We start from the raw sequence: 23,718 nt of genomic DNA on the forward strand, positions 1-23,718 counted from the left end.
GCGAGCAGGATGGGCAGTGAGTGGAAGCGGCGAGCAGGATGGGCAGTGTGTGGAAGCGAGCAGGATGGGCAGGGAGTGAAAGCGAGCAGGATGGCCAGGGAGTGGAAGCGTGCAGGATGGGCAGTGGGTGGAAGCGTGCAGGATGGGCGGGGAGTGAAAGCGAGCAGAATGGGCGGGGAGTTAAAGCGAGCAGAATGGGCGGGGAGTTAAAGCGAGCAGAATGGGCGGGGACTGAAAGCGAGCAGAATGGGCGGGGACTGAAAGCGAGCAGAATGGGCAAGGAGTGAAAGCGAGCAGAATGGGCAGGGAGTGAAAGTGAGCAGAATGGGCAGTGAATGGAAGGGAGCAGGATGGGCAGGGAGTGAAAGTGAGCAGAATGAGCAGTGAATGGAAGGGAGCAGGATGGGCAGTGAGTGGAAGGGAGCAGGATGGACAGTGAGTGGAAGGGAGCAGGATGGGCAGTGAGTGGAAGCGTGCAGGATGGGCAGTGAGTGGAAGCGTGCAGGATGGGCAGTGAGTGGAAGCGTGCAGGATGGGCAGTAAGGGGAAGCGTGCAGGATGGGCAGTAAGGGGAAGCGTGCAGGATGGGCAGTGGGTGGAAGCGTGCAGGATGGGCAGTGGGTGGAAGCGTGCAGGATGGGCAGTGAGTGGAAGCGTGCAGGATGGGCAGTGGCTGGAAGCGTGCAGGATGGGCAGTGAGTGGAAGCGTGCAGGATGAGCAGTGGGTGGAAGCGTGCAGGATGGGCAGTGAGTGGAAGCGTGCAGGATGGGCAGTGAGTGGAAGCGTGCAGGATGGGCAGTGGGTGGAAGCATGCAGGATGGGCAGTGAGTGGAAGCGTGCAGGATGGGCAGTGAGTGGAAGCGTTCAGGATGGGCAGTGAGTGGAAGCGTGCAGGATGGGCAGTGAGTGGAAGCGTGCAGGATGGGCAGTGAGTGGAAGCGTTCAGAATGGGCAGTGAGTGTGGTATGTAGGTAATGAGTGTGTAGAGTGAAGTGTACATAGTAAGTGAGAGTGTGGTATGTAGATAATGATTGTGTAGAGTGAAGTGTAGATAATGAGTGTGTGGTATGTAGATAATGAGTGAAATGTAGATAGTTAGTGAGTGTGTGGGGTATGTAGATAATGAGTGTGTAGAGTGGAGTGTAGATAGTGAGTGTGTGGTGTGTAGATAATGAGTGTCTAGATAGTAAGTGTGTGGTGTTTAGATAATCAGTGTGTAGATAATGAGTGTGTAGATAGTGAGTGTGTGGTATGTAGATAATGAGTGAAGTGAATGGAGTGTACGTAGTGAGTGAGTGTGTGGGGTGTATATAATGAGTGTGTATAGTGGAGTGTACATAGTGAGTGTGTAGAGTGTAGTGTAAACAGTGAGTGTGGTATGTATATAATGAGTGTGTAGAATGGAGTTTAGATAGTGAGCGAGTGTGGCATGTGGATAAGTGTGTAGAGTGGAGTGTAGATAATGAGTGGGAGAGTGTGATATGTAGATAATGAGTGTAGATAGTATGCGAACGTGGGGTATGTAGATAATGAGTGTGCAGAGTGGAGTGTAGCTAGTGAATGAGAGTGTGGTATGTAGATAATGAGTGTGCAGAGTGGAGTGTAGATAGTGAGTGAGAGTGTAGTATGTAGATAATGAGTGTGCAGAGTGGAGTGTAGATAGTGAGTTGGAGTGTGGTATGTAGATAATGAGTGTGCAGAGTGGAGTGTAGATAGTGAGTGAGAGTGTAGTATGTAGATAATGAGTGTGCAGAGTGGAGTGTAGCTAGTGAATGAGAGTGTGGTATGTAGATAATGAGTGTTCAGAGTGGAGTGTAGATAGTGAGTGAGAGTGTAGTATGTAGATAATGAGTGTGCAGAGTGGAGTGTAGATAGTGAGTTGGAGTGTAGTATGTAGATAATGAGTGTGCAGAGTGGAGTGTAGACAGTGAGTGAGAGTGTGGTATGTAGATAATGAGTGTGTAGAATGGAGTGTAGATAGTGTGTAGTATGTAGGTAATGAGGGCGTAGAGTGCAGTGTAGATAGTAATTGAGTGTATGGGTATGTAGATAATGAGTGTGTAGAGTGGAGTGAAGATAGTGAGTGTGTGGTGTGTAGATAATGAGTGCCTAGATAGTAAGTGTGTGGTGTGTAGATAATCAGTATGTAGATAGTGAGTGTGTGGATGAGTGTGTGGTGTGTAGATAGTGAGTGTGTAGATGGTGAGTGTGTGGTGTGTAGATAGTGAGTGTGTGGATAATGAGTGTGTGGTGTGTAGATAGTGCATGTGTAGATGGTGAGTGTGTGGTGTGTAGATAGTGTGTGGTGTGTAGATAGTGAGTGTGTGGTGTGTAGATAGTGAGTGTGTGGTGTGTAGATAGTAAGTGTGTAGATAGTGAGTGTGTGGTGTGTAAATGAGTGTGTTAGTAGTGAGTGTGTAGATAGTGTGTGGTGTGTAGATAGTGAGTGTGTAGATAGTGTGTGGTGTGTAGATAGAGAATGTGTAGATAGTAAGTGTGTGGTGTGTAGATAATGAGTGTGTGGTGTGTAAATGAGTATGTTAATAGTGAGTGTGTAGATAGTGTGTGGTGTGTAGATGAGAGTGTGTAGATAGTAAGTGTGGGGTGTGTAGATAGTGAGTGTGTGGTGTGTAGATGAGAGTGTGTAGATAGTGAGTGTGTAGATAGTAAGTGTGTGGTGTGTAGATAGTGAGTGTGTGGTGTGTAGATAGTGAGTGTGTAGATGAGAGTGTGTAGATAGTAAGTGTGGGGTGTGTAGATAGTGAGTGTGAGTTGTGTAGATAGTGAGCGTGTGGTGTGTAGATGAGAGTGTGCAGATAGTAAGTGTGTGGTGTGTAGATAGTGAGTGTGTGGTGTGTAAATGAGTGTGTTAACAGTGAGTGTGTAGATAGTGTGTAGATGAGAGTGTGTAGATAGTGAGCGTGTGGTGTGTAGATAGTGAGTGTGTGGTGTGTAGATAGTGAGTGTGTGGTGTGTAAAAGAGTGTGTAGATACTGAGTGTGTAGATAGTAAGTGTGTGGTGTGTAGATAGTGAGTATGTGGTGTGTAGATAGTGAGTGCGTGGTGTGTAGATAGTGAGCGTGTGGTGTGTAGATAGTGAGTGTGTGGTGTGTAGATAGTGAGCATGTGGTGTGTAGATAGTGAGCGTGTGGTGTGTAAATGAGTGTGTTAATAGTGAGTGTGTTGATAGTGAGTGTGTGGTGTGTAGATAGTGAGCGTGTGGTGTGTAGATAGTGAGTGTGTAGATAGTGAGTGTGGGGTCTGTAGATAGTGAGCGTGTGGTGTGTAGATAGTGAGTGTGTAGATAGTAAGTGTGTGGTATGTAAATGAGTGTGTTAATAGTGAGTGTGTAGATAGTGAGTGTGTGGTGTGTAGATAGTGAGTGTGCAGATAGTGACTGTGTGGTGTGTAGATAGTGAGTGTGTGGTGTGTAAATGAGTGTGTAGATAGTGAGTGTGTAGATAGTAAGTGTGTGGTGTGTACATAGTGAGTGTGTGGTGTGTAGATAGTGAGTGTGTAGATAGTGAGTGTGGGGTCTGTAGATAGTGAGTGTGTGTTGTGTAGATAGTGAGTGTGTAGATAGTAAGTGTGTGGTGTGTAAATGAGTGTGTTAATAGTGAGTGTGTAGATAGTGAGTGTGTGGTGTGTAGATAGTGAGTGTGCAGATAGTGAGTGTGTGGTGTGTAGATAGTGAGTGTGTGGTGTGTAAATGAGTGTGTAGATAGTGAGTGTGTAGATAGTAAGTGTGTGGTGTGTAGATAGTGAGTGTGCAGATAGTGAGTGTGTGGTGTGTAGATAGTGAGTGTGTGGTGTGTAAATGAGTGTGTAGATAGTGAGTGTGTGGTGTGTAGATAGTGAGCGTGTGGTGTGTAGATAGTGAGCGTGTGGTGTGTAGATAGTGAGTGTGTAGATAGTAAGTGAATGGTGTATAGATAGTGAGTGTGTAGATAGTGAGTGTGTGGTGTGTAAATGAGTGTGTAGATAGTGAGTGTGTAGATAGTAAGTGTGTGGTGTGTAGATAGTGAGTGTGTGGTGTGTAGAAAGTGAGAGTGTAGATAGTGAGCGTGTGGTGTGTAGATAGTGAGCGTGTGGTGTGTAGATAGTGAGTGTGTAGATAGTGAGTGTGTAGATAGTGAGTGTGTAGAAAGTAAGTGTGTGGTGTGTAGATAGTGAGTGTGTAGATAGTAAGTGTGAGGTGTGTAGATAGTGAGTGTGTGGTGTGCAAATGAGTGTGTTAATAATGAATGTGTAGATAGTGTGTGGTGTGTAGATGAGAGTGTGTAGATATTGAGCGTGTGGTATGTAGATAGTGAGCGTGTGGTGTGTAGACAGTGAGTGTGTGGTGTGTAAATGAGTGTGTAGATACTAAGTGTGTGGTGTGTAGATAGTGAGTGTGTAGATAGTGAGCGGGTGGTGTGTAGATAGTGAGTGTGTAGATAGTGAGCGTGTGGTGTGTAGATAGTGAGCGTGTGGTGTGTAGATAGTGAGTGTGTGGTGTGTAGATAGTGAGTGTGTAGATAGTGAGCGTGTGGTGTGTAGATAGTGAGTGTGTAGATAGTGAGCGTGTGGTGTGTAGATAGTGAGTGTGTAGATAGTGAGTGTGTGGTGTGTAGATAGTGAGCGTGTGGTGTGTAGATAGTGAGTGTGTGGTGTGTAGATAGTGAGTGTGTAGATAGTGAGCGTGTGGTGTGTAGATAGTGAGCGTGTGGTGTGTAGATAGTGAGTGTGTAGATAGTGAGTGTGTGGTGTGTAGATAGTGAGCGTGTGGTGTGTAGATAGTGAGTGTGTGGTGTGTAGATAGTGAGTGTGTAGATAGTGAGCGTGTGGTGTGTAGATAGTGAGCGTGTGGTGTGTAGATAGTGAGTGTGTGGATAGTGAGTGTGTGGTGTGTAGATAGTGAGCGTGTGGTGTGTAGATAGTGAGTGTGAAGATAGTAAGTGTGTGGTGTGTAGATAGTGAGGGTGTAGATAGTGAGTGTGTGGTGTGTAAATGAGTGTGTTAATAGTGAGTGTGTAGATAGAGAGTGTGTGGTGCGTAGATAGTGAGTGTGTAGATAGAGAGTGTGTGGTGCGTAGATAGTGAGTGTGTAGATAGTGTGTGGTGTGTAGATAGTGAGTGTGTAGATAGTAAGTGTGTGGTGTGTAGATAGTGAGTGCATGTGTGCAGTCAGGTCAGCAAGGGAATATGTGACCTTTATAGACCATGTACTGGAGAACATCATCATTCATGCTCCTTGGCTTCCCCCTGGTACACGTATGGCCAAGCTGACACCACTGCAGTCCCAGCAGCTGCTCACCTTCCCGCCGGCTGATTTGATTCGCAAGAAGTCCTCCGTCAATAGACTGGACAGTATCTCCTCCATCTTCATCTCGGAGACACTAAGAAAAAGCATAGAATCCTAGTGATGATAATGTGGTATACATGCTGCATACACACACAGAAAATCCTAGTGATGATAATGTGGTATACATGCTGCATACACACACAGAGAGAGTCCTAGTTATGATAATGTGGTATACATGCTGCATACACACACAGAGAATCCTAGTGATGATAATGTGGTATACATGCTGCATACACACACACAGAGAATCCTAGTGATGATAATGTGGTATACATGCTGCATACACACACACAGAGAATCCTAGTGATGATAATGTGGTATACATGCTGCATACACACACACAGAGAATCCTAGTGATGATAATGTGGTATACATGCTGCATACACACACACAGAGAATCCTAGTGCTGATAATGTGGTATACATGCTGCATACACCACACACAGAGAATCCTAGTGATGACAATGTGGTATACATGCTGCATACACACACAGAGAATCCTAGTGATGATAATGAGGTATGTATGCTGCATACACACACACACACACACAGAGAATCCTAGTACTGATAATGTGGTATACATGCTGCATACACACACACAGAGAATCCTAGTGATGATAATGTGGTATACATGCTGCATACACACACACACACACACACACACACACACACAAACACACACAGTCCTAGTGATGATAATGTGGTATACATGCTGCATACACCACACACACAGAGTCCTAGTGATGATAATGTGGTATACATGCTGCATACACCACACACAGAGAATCCTAGTGATGATAATGTGGTATACATGCTGCATACACCACACACAGAGAATCCTAGTGATGATAATATGGTATACATGCTGCATACACACACACACACACACACACACACACACACACAGTCCTAGTGATGATAATGTGGTATACATGCTGCATACACACACAGAGAATCCTAGTGATGATAATGAGGTATGTATGCTGCATACACACACACACACACACAGAGAATCCTAGTGATGATAATGTGGTATACATGCTGCATACACACTCAGAGAGTCCTAGTGATGATAATGTGGTATACATGCTGCATACACACACACACACACACACACACAAACACACACAGTCCTAGTGATGATAATGTGGTATACATGCTGCATACACACACACACACACACACACACACACACACACACACACACAGTCCTAGTGATGATAATGTGGTATACATGCTGCATACACACACACACAGAATCCTAGTGATGATAATGTGGTATACATGCTGCATACACATTCAGAGAATCCTAGTGATGATAATGTGGTATACATGCTGCATACACACTCAGAGAGTCCTAGTGATGATAATGTGGTATACATGCTGCATACACACACACACACACACACACAAACACACACAGTCCTAGTGATGATAATGTGGTATACATGCTGCATACACACACACACACACACACACACACACACACAAACACACACAGTCCTAGTGATGATAATGTTGTATACATGCTGCATACACACACACAGAGAATCCTAGTGATGATAATGTGGTATACATGCTGCATACACACACACAGAGAATCCTAGTGATGATAATGTGGTATACATGCTGCATACACACACAGAGAGTCCTAGTGATGATAATGTGGTACACATGCTGCACACACACACACACAGAGAATCCTAGTGATGATAATGTGGTATACATGCTGCATACACATTCAGAGAATCCTAGTGATGATAATGTGGTATACATGCTGCATACACACACAGAGAGTCCCAGTGATGATAATGAGGTATATATGCTGCATACACACAGAGAGTCCTAGTGATGATAATGTGGTATACATGCTGCATACACACACAGAGAGAGTCCTAGTGATGATAATGAGGTATATATGCTGCATACACACACAGAGTCCTAGTGATGATAATGTGGTATACATGCTGCATACACCACACACATAGAATCCTAGTGATGATAATGTGGTATACATGCTGCATACACCACACACAGAGAATCCTAGTGATGATAATGTGGTATACATGCTGCATACACACACACACACACACACACACACACACAGAAACCTAGTGCTGATAATGTGGTATACATGCTGCATACACCACACACAGAGAATCCTAGTGATGATAATGTGGTATACATGCTGCATATACACACACACACACACACACACACACACACACACACACACACACACACACAGTCCTAGTGATGATAATGTGGTATACATGCTGCATACACCACACACACAGAGTCCTAGTGATGATAATGTGGTATACATGCTGCATACACACACAGAGAATCCTAGTGATGATAATGAGGTATGTATGCTGCATACACACACACACACACAGAGAATCCTAGTGCTGATAATGTGGTATACATGCTGCATACACACACACAGAGAATCCTAGTGATGATAATGTGGTATACATGCTGCATACACACACACACACACACAAACACACACAGTCCTAGTGATGATAATGTGGTATACATGCTGCATACACACACACACACACACACAAACACACACAGTCCTAGTGATGATAATGTGGTATACATGCTGCATACACACACACAGAGAATCCTAGTGATGATAATGTGGTATACATGCTGCATACACACACACAGAGAATCCTAGTGATGATAATGTGGTATACATGCTGCATACACACACAGAGAGTCCTAGTGATGATAATGTGGTACACATGCTGCACACACACAGAGAATCCTAGTGATGATAATGTGGTATACATGCTGCATACACATTCAGAGAATCCTAGTGATGATAATGTGGTATACATGCTGCATACACACACAGAGAGTCCCAGTGATGATAATGAGGTATATATGCTGCATACACACACAGAGAGTCCTAGTGATGATAATGTGGTATACATGCTGCATACACACACAGAGAGAGTCCTAGTGATGATAATGAGGTATATATGCTGCATACACACACAGAGAGTCCTAGTGATGATAATGTGGCATACATGCTGCATACACCACACACAGAGAATCCTAGTGATGATAATGTGGTATACATGCTGCATACACCACACACAGAGAATCCTAGTGATGATAATGTGGTATACATGCTGCATACACCACACACAGAGAATCCTAGTGCTGATAATGTGGTATACATGCTGCATACACCACACACAGAGAATCCTAGTGATGATAATGTGGTATACATGCTGCATACACACACACACACACAGTCCTAGTGATGATAATGTGGTATACATGCTGCATACACCACACACAGAGAATCCTAGTGATGATAATGTGGTATACATGCTGCATACACACACACAGAGAATCCTAGTGATGATAATGTGGTATACATGCTGCATACACACACAGAGAGTCCTAGTGATGATAATGTGGTACACATGCTGCACACACACACAGAGAATCCTAGTGATGATAATGTGGTATACATGCTGCATACACATACAGAGAATCCTAGTGATGATAATGTGGTATACATGCTGCATACACCACACACAGAGAGTCCTAGTGATGATAATGTGGTATACATGCTGCATACACACACACACACACACACACACACACAGAGAATCTTAGTGATGATAATGTGGTATACATGCTGCATACACACACACAGAGAGTCCTAGTGATGATAATGTGGTATACATGCTGCATACACACACAGAGAATCCTAGTGATGATAATGTGGTATACATGCTGCATACACACACAGAGAATCCTAGTGATGATAATGTGGTATACATGCTGCATACACACACACAGAGTCCTAGTGATGATAATGTGGTACACATGCTGCATACACACACAGAGAATCCTAGTGATGATAATGTGGTATACATGCTGCATACACATACAGAGAATCCTAGTGATGATAATGTGGTATACATGCTGCATACACACACAGAGAATCCTAGTGATGATAATGTGGTATACATGCTGCATACACACACACAGAGAGTCCTAGTGATGATAATGTGGTATACATGCTGCATACACACACACACACAGAGAATCCTAGTGATGATAAGTAGTGATGGTACAGTGGCAGGTGGGGAGTTTGACTGGGTCGGTACACCTGTCAAACCGTAACGCAGGTGTCATAAGGCGAGCTCAGGGAGCACAGAAACCTCCCGTGGAGCAGAAGGGAGAATACATGCTGCATACACCCACAGAGAGAATCCTAGTGATGATAATGTGGTATACATGCTGCATACACACACAGAGAATCCTAGTGATGATAATGTGGTATACATGCTGCATACACACACAGAGAAAGTGATGATAATGTGGTATACATGCTGCATACACACACAGAGAATCCTAGTGATGATAATGTGGTATACATGCTGCATACACACACAGAGAATGCTAGTGATGATAATGTGGTATACATGCTGCATACACACACAGAGAGTCCTAGTGATGATAATGTGGTACACATGCTGCATACACACACAGAGAATCCTAGTGATGATAATGTGGTATACATGCTGCATACACATACAGAGAATCCTAGTGATGATAATGTGGTATACATGCTGCATACACACACAGACAATCCTAGTGATGATAATGTGGTATACATGCTGCATTACACACGCAGAGAATCCTAGTGATGATAAGTAGTGATGGTACAGTGGCAGGTGGGGAGTTTGACTGGGTCGGTACACCTGTCAAACCGTAACGCAGGTGTCCTAAGGCGAGCTCAGGGAGCACAGAAACCTCCCGTGGAGCAGAAGGGAAAATACATGCTGCATACACACACAGAGAGAATCCTAGTGATGATAATGTGGTATACATGCTGCATACACAAACAGAGAATCCTAGTGATGATAATATGGTATACATGCTGCATACACACACAGAGAGTCCTGGTGATGATAATGAGGTATATATGCTGCATACACACACAGAGAGTCCTAGTGATGATAATGTGGTATACATGCTGCATACACACACAGAGAGAGAGTCCTAGTGATGATAATGAGGTATATATGCTGCATACACACACACACACACACACACACACACACACACACACACACACACACACAGTCCTAGTGATGATAATGAGGTATGTATGCTGCATACACACACACACACACACACACACACACACACACACACACACACACACAGAATCCTAGTGCTGATAATGTGGTATACATGCTGCATACACCACACACAGAGAATCCTAGTGATGATAATGTGGTATACATGCTGCATACACACACAGAGAGTCCTAGTGATGATAATGTGGTATACATGCTGCATACACACACAGAGAATCCTAGTGATGATAATGTGGTATACATGCTGCATACACACACACACACACACACACACACACACACACACACACACAACACACACAGTGCTAGTGATGATAATGTGGTATACATGCTGCATACACATACAGAGAATCCTAGTGATGATAATATGGTATACATGCTGCATACACCCACAGAGAGAATCCTAGTGATGATAATATGGTATACATGCTGCATACACATACACACACACACACACACACACACACACACACAGAGTCCTGGTGATGATAATGTGGTATACATGCTGCATACACACACAGAGAGTCCTAGTGATGATAATGTGGTATACATGCTGCATACACCCACAGAGAGAATCCTAGTGATGATAATATGGTATACATGCTGCATATACACACAGAGAGAATCCTAGTGATGATAATGTGGTATGCACACCAGTGTGCCAGGAATGGGCATTCTCTGGGGAGGGGGTGGAGGTCGAATAGTGCATGGGGCTGCTTCCCTGCTCTCCAATAGTGCATGGGGTTGGGGGGAGAGGGGGTCCTTTCACATGTCATAATTGTTATTTGGGCAGATTAAAACATAATAATTGCAATATTAAACATGTGTGTATTAGACTGTTATATCAATATACAATAAGTCAAAATATCTCTATGTCCCCTCTGCATACAGAGCATAATTTTTCCATGCTATATGCAAACAGGACAATACTGCAACAATAATATTATTAATGAATTAATATTAGTAATTATTATCAATATGTATTAATAACAATAATACAACAGCGCCACCATTCCATGAAGAGGCCCAGTGTGGTAGTGCACTTCAAAAGTAAAAAGAGTCTGGTGTGGGCACTGTCCTCTCCTCTTACCTGATTTTATGATCCACCAGGGTCTGCATGTATTCCGCCTCTGACGGAAGAAGGATGAGCAGGCTGCTTCCCTGCGCCCCAAGTCTCGCTGTGCGGCCAACGCGGTGGATGTACTCTGCGGCAGACGCTGGGGCGTTGTACTTGGGACAGATGACAAAGTTTAGGGTACAGTTAATGTAAGCAAAGTTTGCACAATTCCAATGCGACTATAAGCCCATGCGCACCAACGTAGTCGCCCCCCCCCAGACTTCCAGCCGCGAGAGCAGACGATATTATCATCAACGGCACTTACACCTGCCCATGCTAGATGCAGGGCAACCGAATTTAGGGCCTGATTAAGAGATGGATGCTAACGCAATTTTGTCGCAGATCGAGCGATTAAGATATTTCCAATAAAGTGAAATTAAAGCATTTATTATATTCCTTTTACAGTTTTAAGTGTACTTGTTTACCAATATGTATTATTACTTATTCTCGTACAGTATATGACTACATTCTGTTGTCTGTAATTAATTTCCTAGCAATGTAATAAAGAGATTTAAAAAAAATAAAATAAACAAAAATCACCTACCAACCCCAAACCCCAACAACTTGGGTGCACATAAAACCATGGGCAAAAGTTTTGAGAATGACACTAGTATTGGTTTTCACAGAGTCTGCTGCTTCAGTTTTTATAATGGCAATTTGCATATACTCCAGAATGTCATGAAGAGTGATCAGATGAATTGCAAAGTTCCTCTTTGCCATGCCAATGAACTTGATCCCAAAAACAACATTTCCACTGCATTTGAGCCCTGCCACAAAAGGACCAGCTGACATCATGACAGTGATTCTCTCGCTAACACAGGTGAGAATGTTGACAAGGACAAGGCTGGAGATCACTCTGTCATGCTGATTGGGCTACAATAACAGACTGGAAGCTTTAAAAGGAGGGTAGAGCTTGAAATCATTGTTCTTCCTCTGTTAACCATGGTTACCTGTAAGGAAACGTGCAGTCATCATTGCTTTGCACAAAATGGCTGTACAGGCAAGGATATTGTTGCTAGTAAGATTGCACCTAAATCAACCATTTATCAGATCATCAAGGAGAGAGGTTCAATAGTTGTGAAGAAGGCTTCTGGGCGTCCAAGAACGTCCAGCAAGCACCGGGACCGTCTCCTAAATTAAAGAATGGTACCAAAATATCCTCCAAAAGCAACTTCTCCCAACCATCCAAGAACAGTTTGGTGAGGAACAATGCCTTTTCCAGCATGATGGAGCACCTTGCCATAAGACAAAAGTGATAACTAAGTGACTCGGGGAACAAAGCATCAAAATTTTGGGTCCATCGCCAGGAAACTCCCCAGACCTTAATCCCATTGAGAACTTATGGTCAATCCTCAAGAAGCGGGCGGACAAACAAAAACCCACAAATTCTGACAAACTCCAAGCATTGATTAGGCAAGAACGGGCGGCCATCAGTCAGTATGTGGCCCAGAAGCAGAATGACAGCATGCCAGGGCGCATTGCAGGGGTCTTGAAAAAGAAGGGTCAACACTGCAAATATTGACTCTTTGCATAAACTTAATGTAATTGTCAATAAAAGCCTTTGACACTTATGAAATGCTTGTGATGTTACTTCAGTATATCATAGTAACATCTGACTGTATACCATAGTAACATCTGACAGTATACCATAGTAACATCTAACAAAAAGGTCTAAAAACACTGAAGCAGCAAACTTTGTGAAAACCAATACTTGTGCCATTCTCAAAACTTTTGGCCACTGCTGTATATATGAAAGGTACTAAATGCCCTTGTAAGACTATAATTAAAGCACGGCACAGGTCATCTTATCTGTAAAGATAATTTCTCTATTAGGTATTGATTAGCGTGGTCCAAGCGAAGCAGCAGAAAACTGCTCGACAACACTGACAGCAAATGAACAAAAAACGCTAATAGCTTGTTGCCTTAACCAGTGACTAAATCAACTGCCCCCCCCCCTCATCCCGGGCCCCTACGCTAAAGTAGAGAGCCCCAACATACCAGACCAGTTACCCAACTACATCTCATCCAAAGCCCATATACTGAATGGACATAAATATCAGTTATGGGGTGAAAACAACCCTGACCATGTTTGTACATATGTCCTGGTGAGACTGCTGAACGCTTACATAAATCTTCCATGCTGCAGGACAGGACATGCTGGGCGGTACTGCAGCCAGTCACTGTATAGCGAGTACATGTAATATTTACATAGTCCCAGAGACCCAACACAAAAATACATGTATGTGAATTGAGCACATTTTTTTTTTTTTTTTTTTTACTGACCCTCAGTAAATTGCCGGTTGCCGGATGTAAAGTCCCAAATGGGACATTTTAACTACAAAGAGGCATTTGTATGTAATATATAATCTTTATTATTCGTCTAGCAAGGAAAATGTATGGGCCGATCGTCATAGAGTAAGATGCACTTGAACACACACCAGTTTATTTCAGCTCTCTCTATCTTGGGAACTTGTGCGATACTGACGCGCTGACAGGGACAGACGTGCACGCAGCGGATGACGTATTTTTGGGAGGAATTCTTGGTGCCCTAATTACCCCACATATAAAACAGACCCTGGCCTTTCCAGGCAGCCCATAAGGAATACATCAGCCAGTGCAGCTCCTTATCACTAAAAGAAGAAGAAAAAAAAATATAGGGGAGCTGCTCAGATGTTACTGTCAGGGGAACGCTGCAGCCTGACATGTGAAGACAAAATGCATGCTAGATTTGGAGCTAATGGGCCCCTCTCTCCTGAGAAGCTGTCCTTCCCCCCCCGATCTCTCTCTCACCCCGCTCCCTGTCTCATCGTTAGCCTGCTTGCATCTATTCTCAGAGACACCGCTGAGGAGAGGGATTGCTAGGTGACACCGGGCAGGCTCAGCATCTGAGACCGCAGCCTGGTGCTTGATTAGTGAGTCAGGGGCGAGATCAGGTTTATATACGGCAAAGACGTTTACACAGAGACGGGTGACACACATACACAATTGTCTGCCACCTACAATTTATAAAGGGCACGTTATGCTGTATTGCTGCTCCTATTTTGCCAGGCTCACTCCTGTCTCCATTACTGGAGGGGAGACAAAAGCACCCTTACTGAATGCGTAGGGTATCTGGTGATGGGCACTTCCGGCCAAAATCCAGCAATCGTAAGTGGTGGGGGGGGGGGGGGGGTGTTTAAAAGAAATTGATGAAAAATAATCCCTCAGTAAGTCTTAGCAAATTACAAGACTAAATAAAAAATAAATTATATTATGTTATATTCATTATATATATTTATATATATATTCGGAATGGAAGGTCCTGCACTACACTGACACTGTAAGACACGCTCTGGTGCCCTCCGACGTCCCCAAAGTGATAAAGGGGCTTGGAGCTCATTTATGACGCTACAGCAGCCTTCATTGTACTTGGTATATATTAATATATAATATATATATATATATATATATATATATATATATGACACGAAAATAATATAGATCACTGTACATCAAGATTGTCCTAGAGCGCACCACTTTCTGTTCTCAATAAAGTTATCATTAAGAGGTCGGGATTCCTGTATTAGTGGAACAGCCAGGGACATCCCCACAGAGGGCCAAGAGTGCTACTCCTTATCTTTTGTTTTATATATATATATATATATACATATATACATACATACATACATACATACACACACACATTCTTGTGTACTTTACGGACTCATTGCAGAGAGAACCCAAAGAATGTTTTAAATGGTACTTGTGTACTTTACGTACACCGGTAACGAAAGTTGCCCCTTCGCGGGCTCGCCACACTTCGGGCTCTGGGGCTCGATACGTTATATTCCCCTTCTATGCCCACTTGGATGGTAGGGGATGACGCCGGACACTGGGAATGACGATGGACACTGGCTGATGACATCAGGGTCCTCTCGGTGAAGGGGATTTAGAAGACATTACCATGATTGATAATAATAATAATGAGTGTAGGACACCTGGGTTCTCTCTGCAATGAGTCTGTAAAGTACACAAGTACATTATATATATATATATATATTATATATATATAAATAAATAATGGCACAGTCGTGCACCTCTGTTAGGGCTAAATAATAAAAAAATGAATTCTCCATAGAGAATTCTGGAGGGGGGGGGGCATGGTGTTTAAGGGGCTACACCTCAAAAGCTATAGGAAGCACAGAGCTGAAATTTGGCATGGACGGGTAGAACTGTCGCTCGGTGCTGCATGCCAAATTTCAGGGCAAAAAAATTAGGATTTGGGAGTAATCTAAAGTTCCAAATGTCAGCTTTTTCTGCCACTCTCAGTTAGGACCACTTTTCTGCAGTAGTCTATGGGGGATTTTTGGGAAGGCATAACTCAGGGTAGGGGGCGAATTTAGACTTGGGGTTTGTTTTATTAGGTAGCTATTGTTCCAGGGAAGGGCCTCTTGGGGTGGCGCAGTTGTGAGGTAATAGTTTAAAAACTATAACTACAGGATGAGTCTCCCATATCCAAATATTCCGAAAAATACGGAATATTCTGAAATACGGATTTTTTTTTAGCATGATTGAGATAGTGAAACCTTCGCTTTTTGATGGCTCAATATACACAAACATTGTTTGAGCCACAAAATTATTGAAAATATTGTATAAAATGACCTTCAGGCTGTGTGTATAAGGTGTATATAGCATATAAATCCATTATGTGTTTAGATTTGGGTCCCATTCCAAAAATATTTTATTATGGTATGCAGATATTCCAAAATACAGAATAGTCCGATATCCAAAATACCTCTGGTCCCAAGCATTTTGGATATGGGAGCCTCAACCTGATATATATATATATATATAATGACCACACTTTTATTACGGATGTTTGGCTCCCTTTCTGACTGTTTATATTCCTCTCCCATGTCTAAACACACTGAGAAACTCACAGATTAAGTGCGGCCACCGGCCTAGTGGCAGCCACTGAAAAAGATTTAAACTTCCGCCAATCAAAGAGGTCATCAAATATGGTGGCTGGGATATTGACTTGAAAGAATTCAGAGCATATGACATGACAGCCCTCAGAGATCCTGCAGTATTTGGATGGCATGGAACAAATACCATACAGTATTATTGGCATGATAATCTCACATTACCCTGACTCCACCTCGTCCTTTTTATATCCTGGACCCCAGAACCTGTACGGATGCGTCCCAACTATCCTCCTCTACCGCCCTCTATGAGCCCATAGTTGATCTATGGCGTCTGTGATAGAAATGTATTATGTTGATACAGACGAATATGTGCCTTTGGCAGATGTCGCTCTGAACTTAAAAAATAAGTGAACGAGAAAGTGTATTTTTATTGGCATAAATTACATTATGAAAGTGTTTTCTTCTCATTACAATTTGAGGGACAGGTTAAACATGACTTGAGAGCCATAAACTGGGAAACATATGCTCTGGTGCTCCTAGAATGATTCCTAGTTTGTAATGGTTAACACGGTTTCCCCTGGCAGTTAGGTGGAAAGCTGCGTGTCACTCCGGGAGCTTACGTGGGTGACTACATTTTTGGGTTTTCGGAAGGCTGCCTAGACCTATCTGTACCGACCGCTCTGTGATTCCATCATGGATGGAGCGGTGTACAGACACGGCTTGCTGTACAGCTGCACGTAATATATTTGACATATCTTTAGATCCTTGTTTCTGATCAGCTCTCCTTGTCCTCTGACACACTAACACGTTCCAGTAGTCTGACGCTGAGCCCCATAATGTGGGATCACCTGTAGCACATTACAGTGTATTAGAGTGCCAGAAGGACCCATAACCGATACAGCAGGACCGTAGTAAGGGGATGTAGTTCAGAGCCCGGCGCAAAAAATGCTTTGATAGGGTTAGGCTGCAAGAGTGGAGGGTTAGGCTGTAGGAAAGGTTGGTTAGGGGTAGGGTTAGGGTTAAGGGGGGTATCCACTAGACGATAAAGTTGAACGATTGAACGATAATGATAAAATAATTCGATAATCGTTTGATAATCGTTCAAACATCGCTTGAACATCGTTTGCAAATCGTGCAGTAATTGTTTCTAACGATGTACGAAGCACGCTCCCGCTGGTCGTTTGATCGTCTCCTCCATCGACTGAACATGCAGGTCAATTTCACTTGATTGCTTACAAATCGTTTACACATCGTTTACGCTGAACGATCAAACGATGAACCACTGTCTGCCCACTATAGCTGAAAGCTCTCAATCACAGATTAAAACAACATAGTTTATTGTTAGATCTTTTGCAAATCTTTTGCATATTGTTCAGAGTGGAAGATCATATTTCTAGGGAAACTTCAAGGGAAAATCGTTAAGAGGTTGGACAGGGATAAAATCGTCTAGTGGATGCCCCCCATTAGTTCACTTACCTGCAGATGTCGGCATTTTAACCGTCGGGGATTCGGGCGTCGGTATTGTGACCACCGGCATTCTGTGCGCCGGGATCCGCGATGGTTGAAACCGTTAGTAAGTATTAAGTGATCAAAGAAGTCAGCTCGGGAGAGCATACAGCATAGTCAGCAGCTATCAGTGTACAACGCTATACAAAGCGTATTGAGGGCACTCCTGGTGAAAGAGCTTACAATCTCATGGAAAAATTTGGGAATTGAAACTGGAAGGAGCAGAGATACCAATGTGAGTATAGACGGGGCTCTAATAAACAGGCGGGTTTTCAGAGAGTACGCATATTAATTACCTTCTTGCTTCCAACGTTAATCAAGGTTATTACACTATAAGGCGTTTGTTAGTCACTTTTTGTCTACATAAATTCGTTCGGGACCCTGCAACAACGGTCCCCCTGGAAGAACACTTATCTGCCACTGTGTATACGGGAAGGGTGTGGTGGAAAGGACTCCACTATAGAACTTACGGGACTTTTAGAATCATTTGGTGTAGTGCCATTATTAGTTCCTCTTTATCAAAAGGGTTTTCAGAGAGTGTTTAAAGATTTGATGGTTTATCAAACGTGATAAAATTCCGCAGGTGGTTGGCAGCACAAGGGAAGACTTGTAGGCGCCAGCGGGCGGTGGTTATGAAAGAAGAGGTGAGGCATGAGTCAGGGGCAGAGCAACAAGAGCAGGAGGGAGAGTGTTTGAAGATGAGGTTTTAAATGTACGATGGGTCAGTGCTGTTGAAAACTTTGTGAAGAGAGTGAAGCATTGGTAATCAGTCTCTGGAGGTTATGGAGAGCCATTGTAGGGATTGGAAGATCGGCCTTGCCGCAGCATTTAGGACACAGCGAAGCGGCGACAGATGGGAGAGTGGATACCGGTTACAGGAGGCAGAATTTTTTTTTAGTATTTAACTTGAGAAATGCTTTAACATAATCATTAGCAGAGCTCAAAACTCACCTGTACAATCCAAGTCACCTGGGGGAGGTCCAGGCCCCGAGCTGCGACATCCTGCAAAGAAAAAAAAAAAACACAGATTTTTTTTATTCATTTAAATAAATGGTTTAATTAATTGGTAATTAACACAGATAAGGACAAGGTATTATGGACACAGATATAATAAGGATTGCCAGACAGATACAAAAAAAGATTTTTATTTCAAATAACTTTTTTTTTTTTTTATCATATTGAGAGTTTTTAGGAAAATGGTATTTGAGGAATAAAACAAAAAAAAATAAAAAATATGATAGCGCTTAGTTTTACCCATATTGTACATGGTGCCAGCTGCACGGCATTATCAATGTCATATGTATACAAAACAGAATGACTTGTTACTGGTGCTAACACTAAAATGCTGGAAAATTAAAATAAAATGAATATATAATATATATATGGGGTGTACCCAGCCTGTACCCCAAAAAACAGGCAAATTAATATTGGATAACATTATAGATGTATTTTACTGTCCAAAAGAAAAATATTTGCTACTTTTAAATGGCTGATTTTTTTTTTTTTTTTTTAAGAACAGTTAAAAATAATAGAAAGCATTTTTTTCCTTAACATAATTAAATTTGGGGTGCATAGTAACAGGTGGTTGCAGTCCTCCAATGATCCGTGTTGCAAAACGGGAAAATAGGGTGCTGAAAAATAATAAAGACGTACCCCTAATAGTGTAGTAATTAAAATAAGCAAACTTGCACTCAAAGGTAAGTATTGTAGGTACCAGAAAATAATGAAATGAAAGCTTATTTGATGTCACACACAGTATATATATATATATATATATATATATATATATATATAAACACCTGTGACTCCCGCCTATAATCCTAAAGATACCAGCTCCATCCATACAGCACCCCCATATATCTGTCCCTCATCTCTTAACCCATTATTCTGCACATTGCAGAGTATCAACCCAAAAATGATAAGTAATTATTGGCCTGAATTAAGCTACTTGAAAACTTCTAATTGACTAATTGATCATTGGGGGGCGATGTCCCAGGGGTTCTGTACTAAGCTCCAAAAGTTTTAACTTCAAAAATGTTTCCTGACTTTGCACCTGAACTGGGGCTACGAGAAAAAAAAGACGCGTTAAATCCTATTGAAATTACTGTGGATAAAATTCTTGCGGCTAATTGAATAGGGAAAACCTTGTGGCCGGCCACAAGTTCTAAAATGTGTGCACCTAACTGTATATGCCTCATAGTAAATAAACCCCCAAATCTCTATAAGTCCCGACACTAATATATATATATAACAAGAGATATGGTAAGAACTTACCTTTGTTATCTCTGTTTCTACGAAGTCCATAGGGTCCACAGGGTTGACCTTGGGGTATAGGTTGGGAACCAAATCCGGGCACCACGCAGTTAAAGCTTTTAGCTCCCAGGATGCACTGGGTCCACTCTCCCTATAACCCCACCCCCAAGCCAGAGGCACCTCAGTTTGTAAGTAGCCAAAGGCCGGAGGAGGAGAGAAAAAGAGAGAGAAAACTGGAACACTCAATAACCATACTCACCGAAATGGGAGACGGAAAACCGGTGACCAGCCACACAGCCCATATGAAGCCAGGTGCGTCAGGGCGGGCGCCCTGTGGACCCTATGGACTTCGTAGAAACAGAGATAACAAAGGTAAGTTCTTACCATATCTCTTGTTTTCTACTTCAAGGTCCATAGGGGGTCCACAGGGTTGACCTTGGGGATGTCCCAAAGCAGTTCAACCAAGGGTGGGGACGCTCCTGTGCTGAGAGGAGAATCCGTCGCCAAAAAGGAAGCATCCTGAGAGGCAAAGGAAACCAATGCCTAGAATCTTAAAAAGGTGTGGACAGAAGACCACGTGGCCACCTAGTAAGGCAAAACAGCCGAGGTGCCACAGCGAGCCGCACACGAGGGTCACATGGCCCGAGAAAAAACAAGCATCAACAACAGGAAGGCCTACCCATGGGTAGGCCCCTGAGGAAGACCTACGAGGCCATCCAAGTCAACATTTGGTTATAGGCCGGCCATCCTTTCCTGTGAAAACCAGAAATCTCAGACCACCAATAAGGAGTCCGATTTCCGTAAGGAACCTGAACGGATCACATAAATCCAAAGAGGCCAGACCACAGTCAATGAGGCCACACCAGCCGAGAGGACTGGGGACAGAATGGCCGTACCATAAGTTCCAGAATAATATGGAACCTGAAAACCACTAAGAAGAAACACAGGGCGAGAGCAACTCCCACCCTGACATGATGCCCTCCAGAAGAGGGAGCTACATGAGAACGCTCCCAATTCAGACACTCTCCTGGTTGATATAAACACCCTGAGAGAAAGAGAGAGCCTAAGCAATAGACCATGTAATGGCTATCACAACCAGCGGTTCCATTGACTGTCCCCGGAGGTAACGAAGAACCACTACTTACTCCCAAGGAGTCCCTAGGGAGGACAAATGGAGGCATAATCAAGAAAACACTCCAAAGGATGAACTGGATACCAGAGTGAAGCAATTCCATATCTTAACCATACTGACAGTGTAGAGATCCGCACTGTCAGGAAGACCAGGCCAAGTGTGAAACCCAAGCCAGCCGGAAGGAATGCCAGAATATCTGGAAATCCTGGACACCGGAGGATTGTATCGACAGGTACAATACCATAAGATTTATGGCTGCCACAGTTTGTGGTAGGTCCCAGCAAAAGCTGATCCATGTGCTCTAATCATTCCAACGATGACAAAGCCAGGGAAGCCGTAAGACCACTGTAAGGACACAGTCAAAGACAAACGACCCAGGTCCAAGGCAAAACCAAGGACCCTGAGACAACAGGTCCGGGCAGTGAAGCATCAGGGATGGAGTATCGATGTAGAGACTCCGAAGATCCAAGTACCCCTGACATCTGGGGCAAGCAGGAACCACCAGCAGGAAAGCATCTCCGTCTCGATTGAAAACACTTCCAAAGACCTCGAGGAAGAAGGGAGACCGGAGAACACAGGTACACAAAGTGGAAGGACCACTTCACCGACAAAGAGTCGCTGAAGTTTGCTTCAGAATCCCCAGAGCTGAACTGTAACACCCTAGTGTGATAAAGTCAGAAGGCCATGAGGGTCACCTCAGGGGGGCCCCCCCTGCTCACCAGGAGATGAAACCTCTCTTGGGGAAGAGACTAGTCCCCGGGATGCACGTCGTGACGGCTGAGGACTCCCGCTTCCCAATGGAGAGCTCCTGAAATGAACGCTGCTGAGATGGTCGGGAGGAGACCCTCGGACTATGTCCGAATATGTGACATACCTGTCATTGCCACCCAACGAACAGTGTTGCTAAAAAGGAAGCCACTGTCCTGACCCTGTCGGACTGAACCTTTTCAGGTTCACCGGGAAACAAGAGTTATGCCAGAGTAAGTTAATTGACAGGGTGGAATCGACAGACGTCCAACTGCACTGAAAAGGATTCGGTCCAGACACTGTCCCTAGCAAAGAAAACCCTGGACGAGATGGCCATAGCCACCCGGACAGGGACCGACTTGCCTCCGGAGAGAGCATCATCGTTTGAACAGTTATCCGACAGAAAAAACTCATTCCATCTGGAGATGAGCCAATTATGGAAAGGCCTGGAATGGAACTGAGCCCATTCCACCATGCATCCCAGAGTGTAAAGACATCTGTCGACTGCGCAGACAACCATGTACTCCTAATGGAAGAGAGGAGATTCCGTCTTACGCCAGAAGAATTCTCAGATTCTGAGAACCCAGCAGGGATCCTAGATGAAGAATACCCAGAGAGGGATGCAGGGAGGACTTTTTCCCCGTTGATTAAACGTCTGCACCCTGAAGAAGCCACAGTCATCCTGACCTGGCCGTAAAGTACCCCGGTGATCCCGCTAAGAGCAGGAGGCCGTCCAGGTACAGGAGCATTGGGATATACTGAACAGAAGAACTGTCAGAAAATCCAAAACGCTGGTAAACCCCTGTGGGGCTGAGGACAGTCCCAACAGGCAGAGCCCGAAAAATTGTAAGTGTTGCTGTGATACAGCAAACCTCAGCCCATGCTGAGGAAAGGTCTCTGTAAGTACCCGTAGGCACGCGTCCTGTATATCCAGTGATACCCTAAAGTCCCCAGGTTCCAAACATCGTATGATGGAGCATAGGGATTTCCTCCTGAGCCCAGGTAGCTTTAGGAACTGGTTCAGGGAATTGAGACAGAGAACAGGCCAAAGAGGACCATTCAGCCACCGCACCAGAAAGAAAACAGAACAACCAGTCCCTCACTGAGATAGTGGGGATGGCCCAATTAGCTCCGCTTACCGCAACAACTGCATAGCTTTCTGGATCTGTAAGGCCCTTGTAAAGAGGGCGTACCCTCCTACCCACGTAGCCGCGGCAACTTGACACTAATACCGGGCGAACTGAGAAAATCGGTATCTCCCAGTTGTAGGCCTGTCCCGTCAGACTGAAGAGATATCCGTAGGTTCAGAAGCAGGATCGGCTGGCAGTCCAGGCCTGCTCGGTACTGGATATGTCGGCCCTTGTAGATGCCGACAGTCTACGAAGAAACAGACCTTTAGGCTGACCGAGAGGACAAAAAAGACTTAACAGACTTAGTCTGAGGCCTTGTAGTGTGCATAGCTGAAAGCGGTAAACTTGTCGTTAGTAATACTGCCAATGTTACTACAATCTTGTCAAGGTCAGGACCAAACAATATCAACCCTAAAGATGGTATCTGCACCTCTGCATTCTCAG

General features: G+C 43.8%; 1 protein-coding gene across 1 annotated transcript in view; it reads right to left on the reverse strand.

Annotated features, from left to right (window-relative positions):
- DDX31 (DEAD-box helicase 31) overlaps positions 1-23,718 on the reverse strand; it is a 94,370-nt gene that overhangs the window by 29,263 nt on the left and 41,389 nt on the right. The window contains exons 15-17 of the mRNA XM_088460558.1: positions 18,964-19,014; positions 11,576-11,715; positions 5,298-5,379 (exon numbers count right to left, since the gene is read on the reverse strand). Coding sequence (XP_088316684.1) covers positions 5,298-5,379; positions 11,576-11,715; positions 18,964-19,014 — 273 coding nt within the window. The remainder of the gene's footprint in view (positions 1-5,297; positions 5,380-11,575; positions 11,716-18,963; positions 19,015-23,718) is intronic.

Source organism: Taudactylus pleione, unplaced genomic scaffold (genome assembly GCF_031769625.1).
Source record: "Taudactylus pleione unplaced genomic scaffold, aTauple2 ptg000003l, whole genome shotgun sequence".
NCBI classification, from domain to species: domain Eukaryota; kingdom Metazoa; phylum Chordata; class Amphibia; order Anura; family Myobatrachidae; genus Taudactylus; species Taudactylus pleione.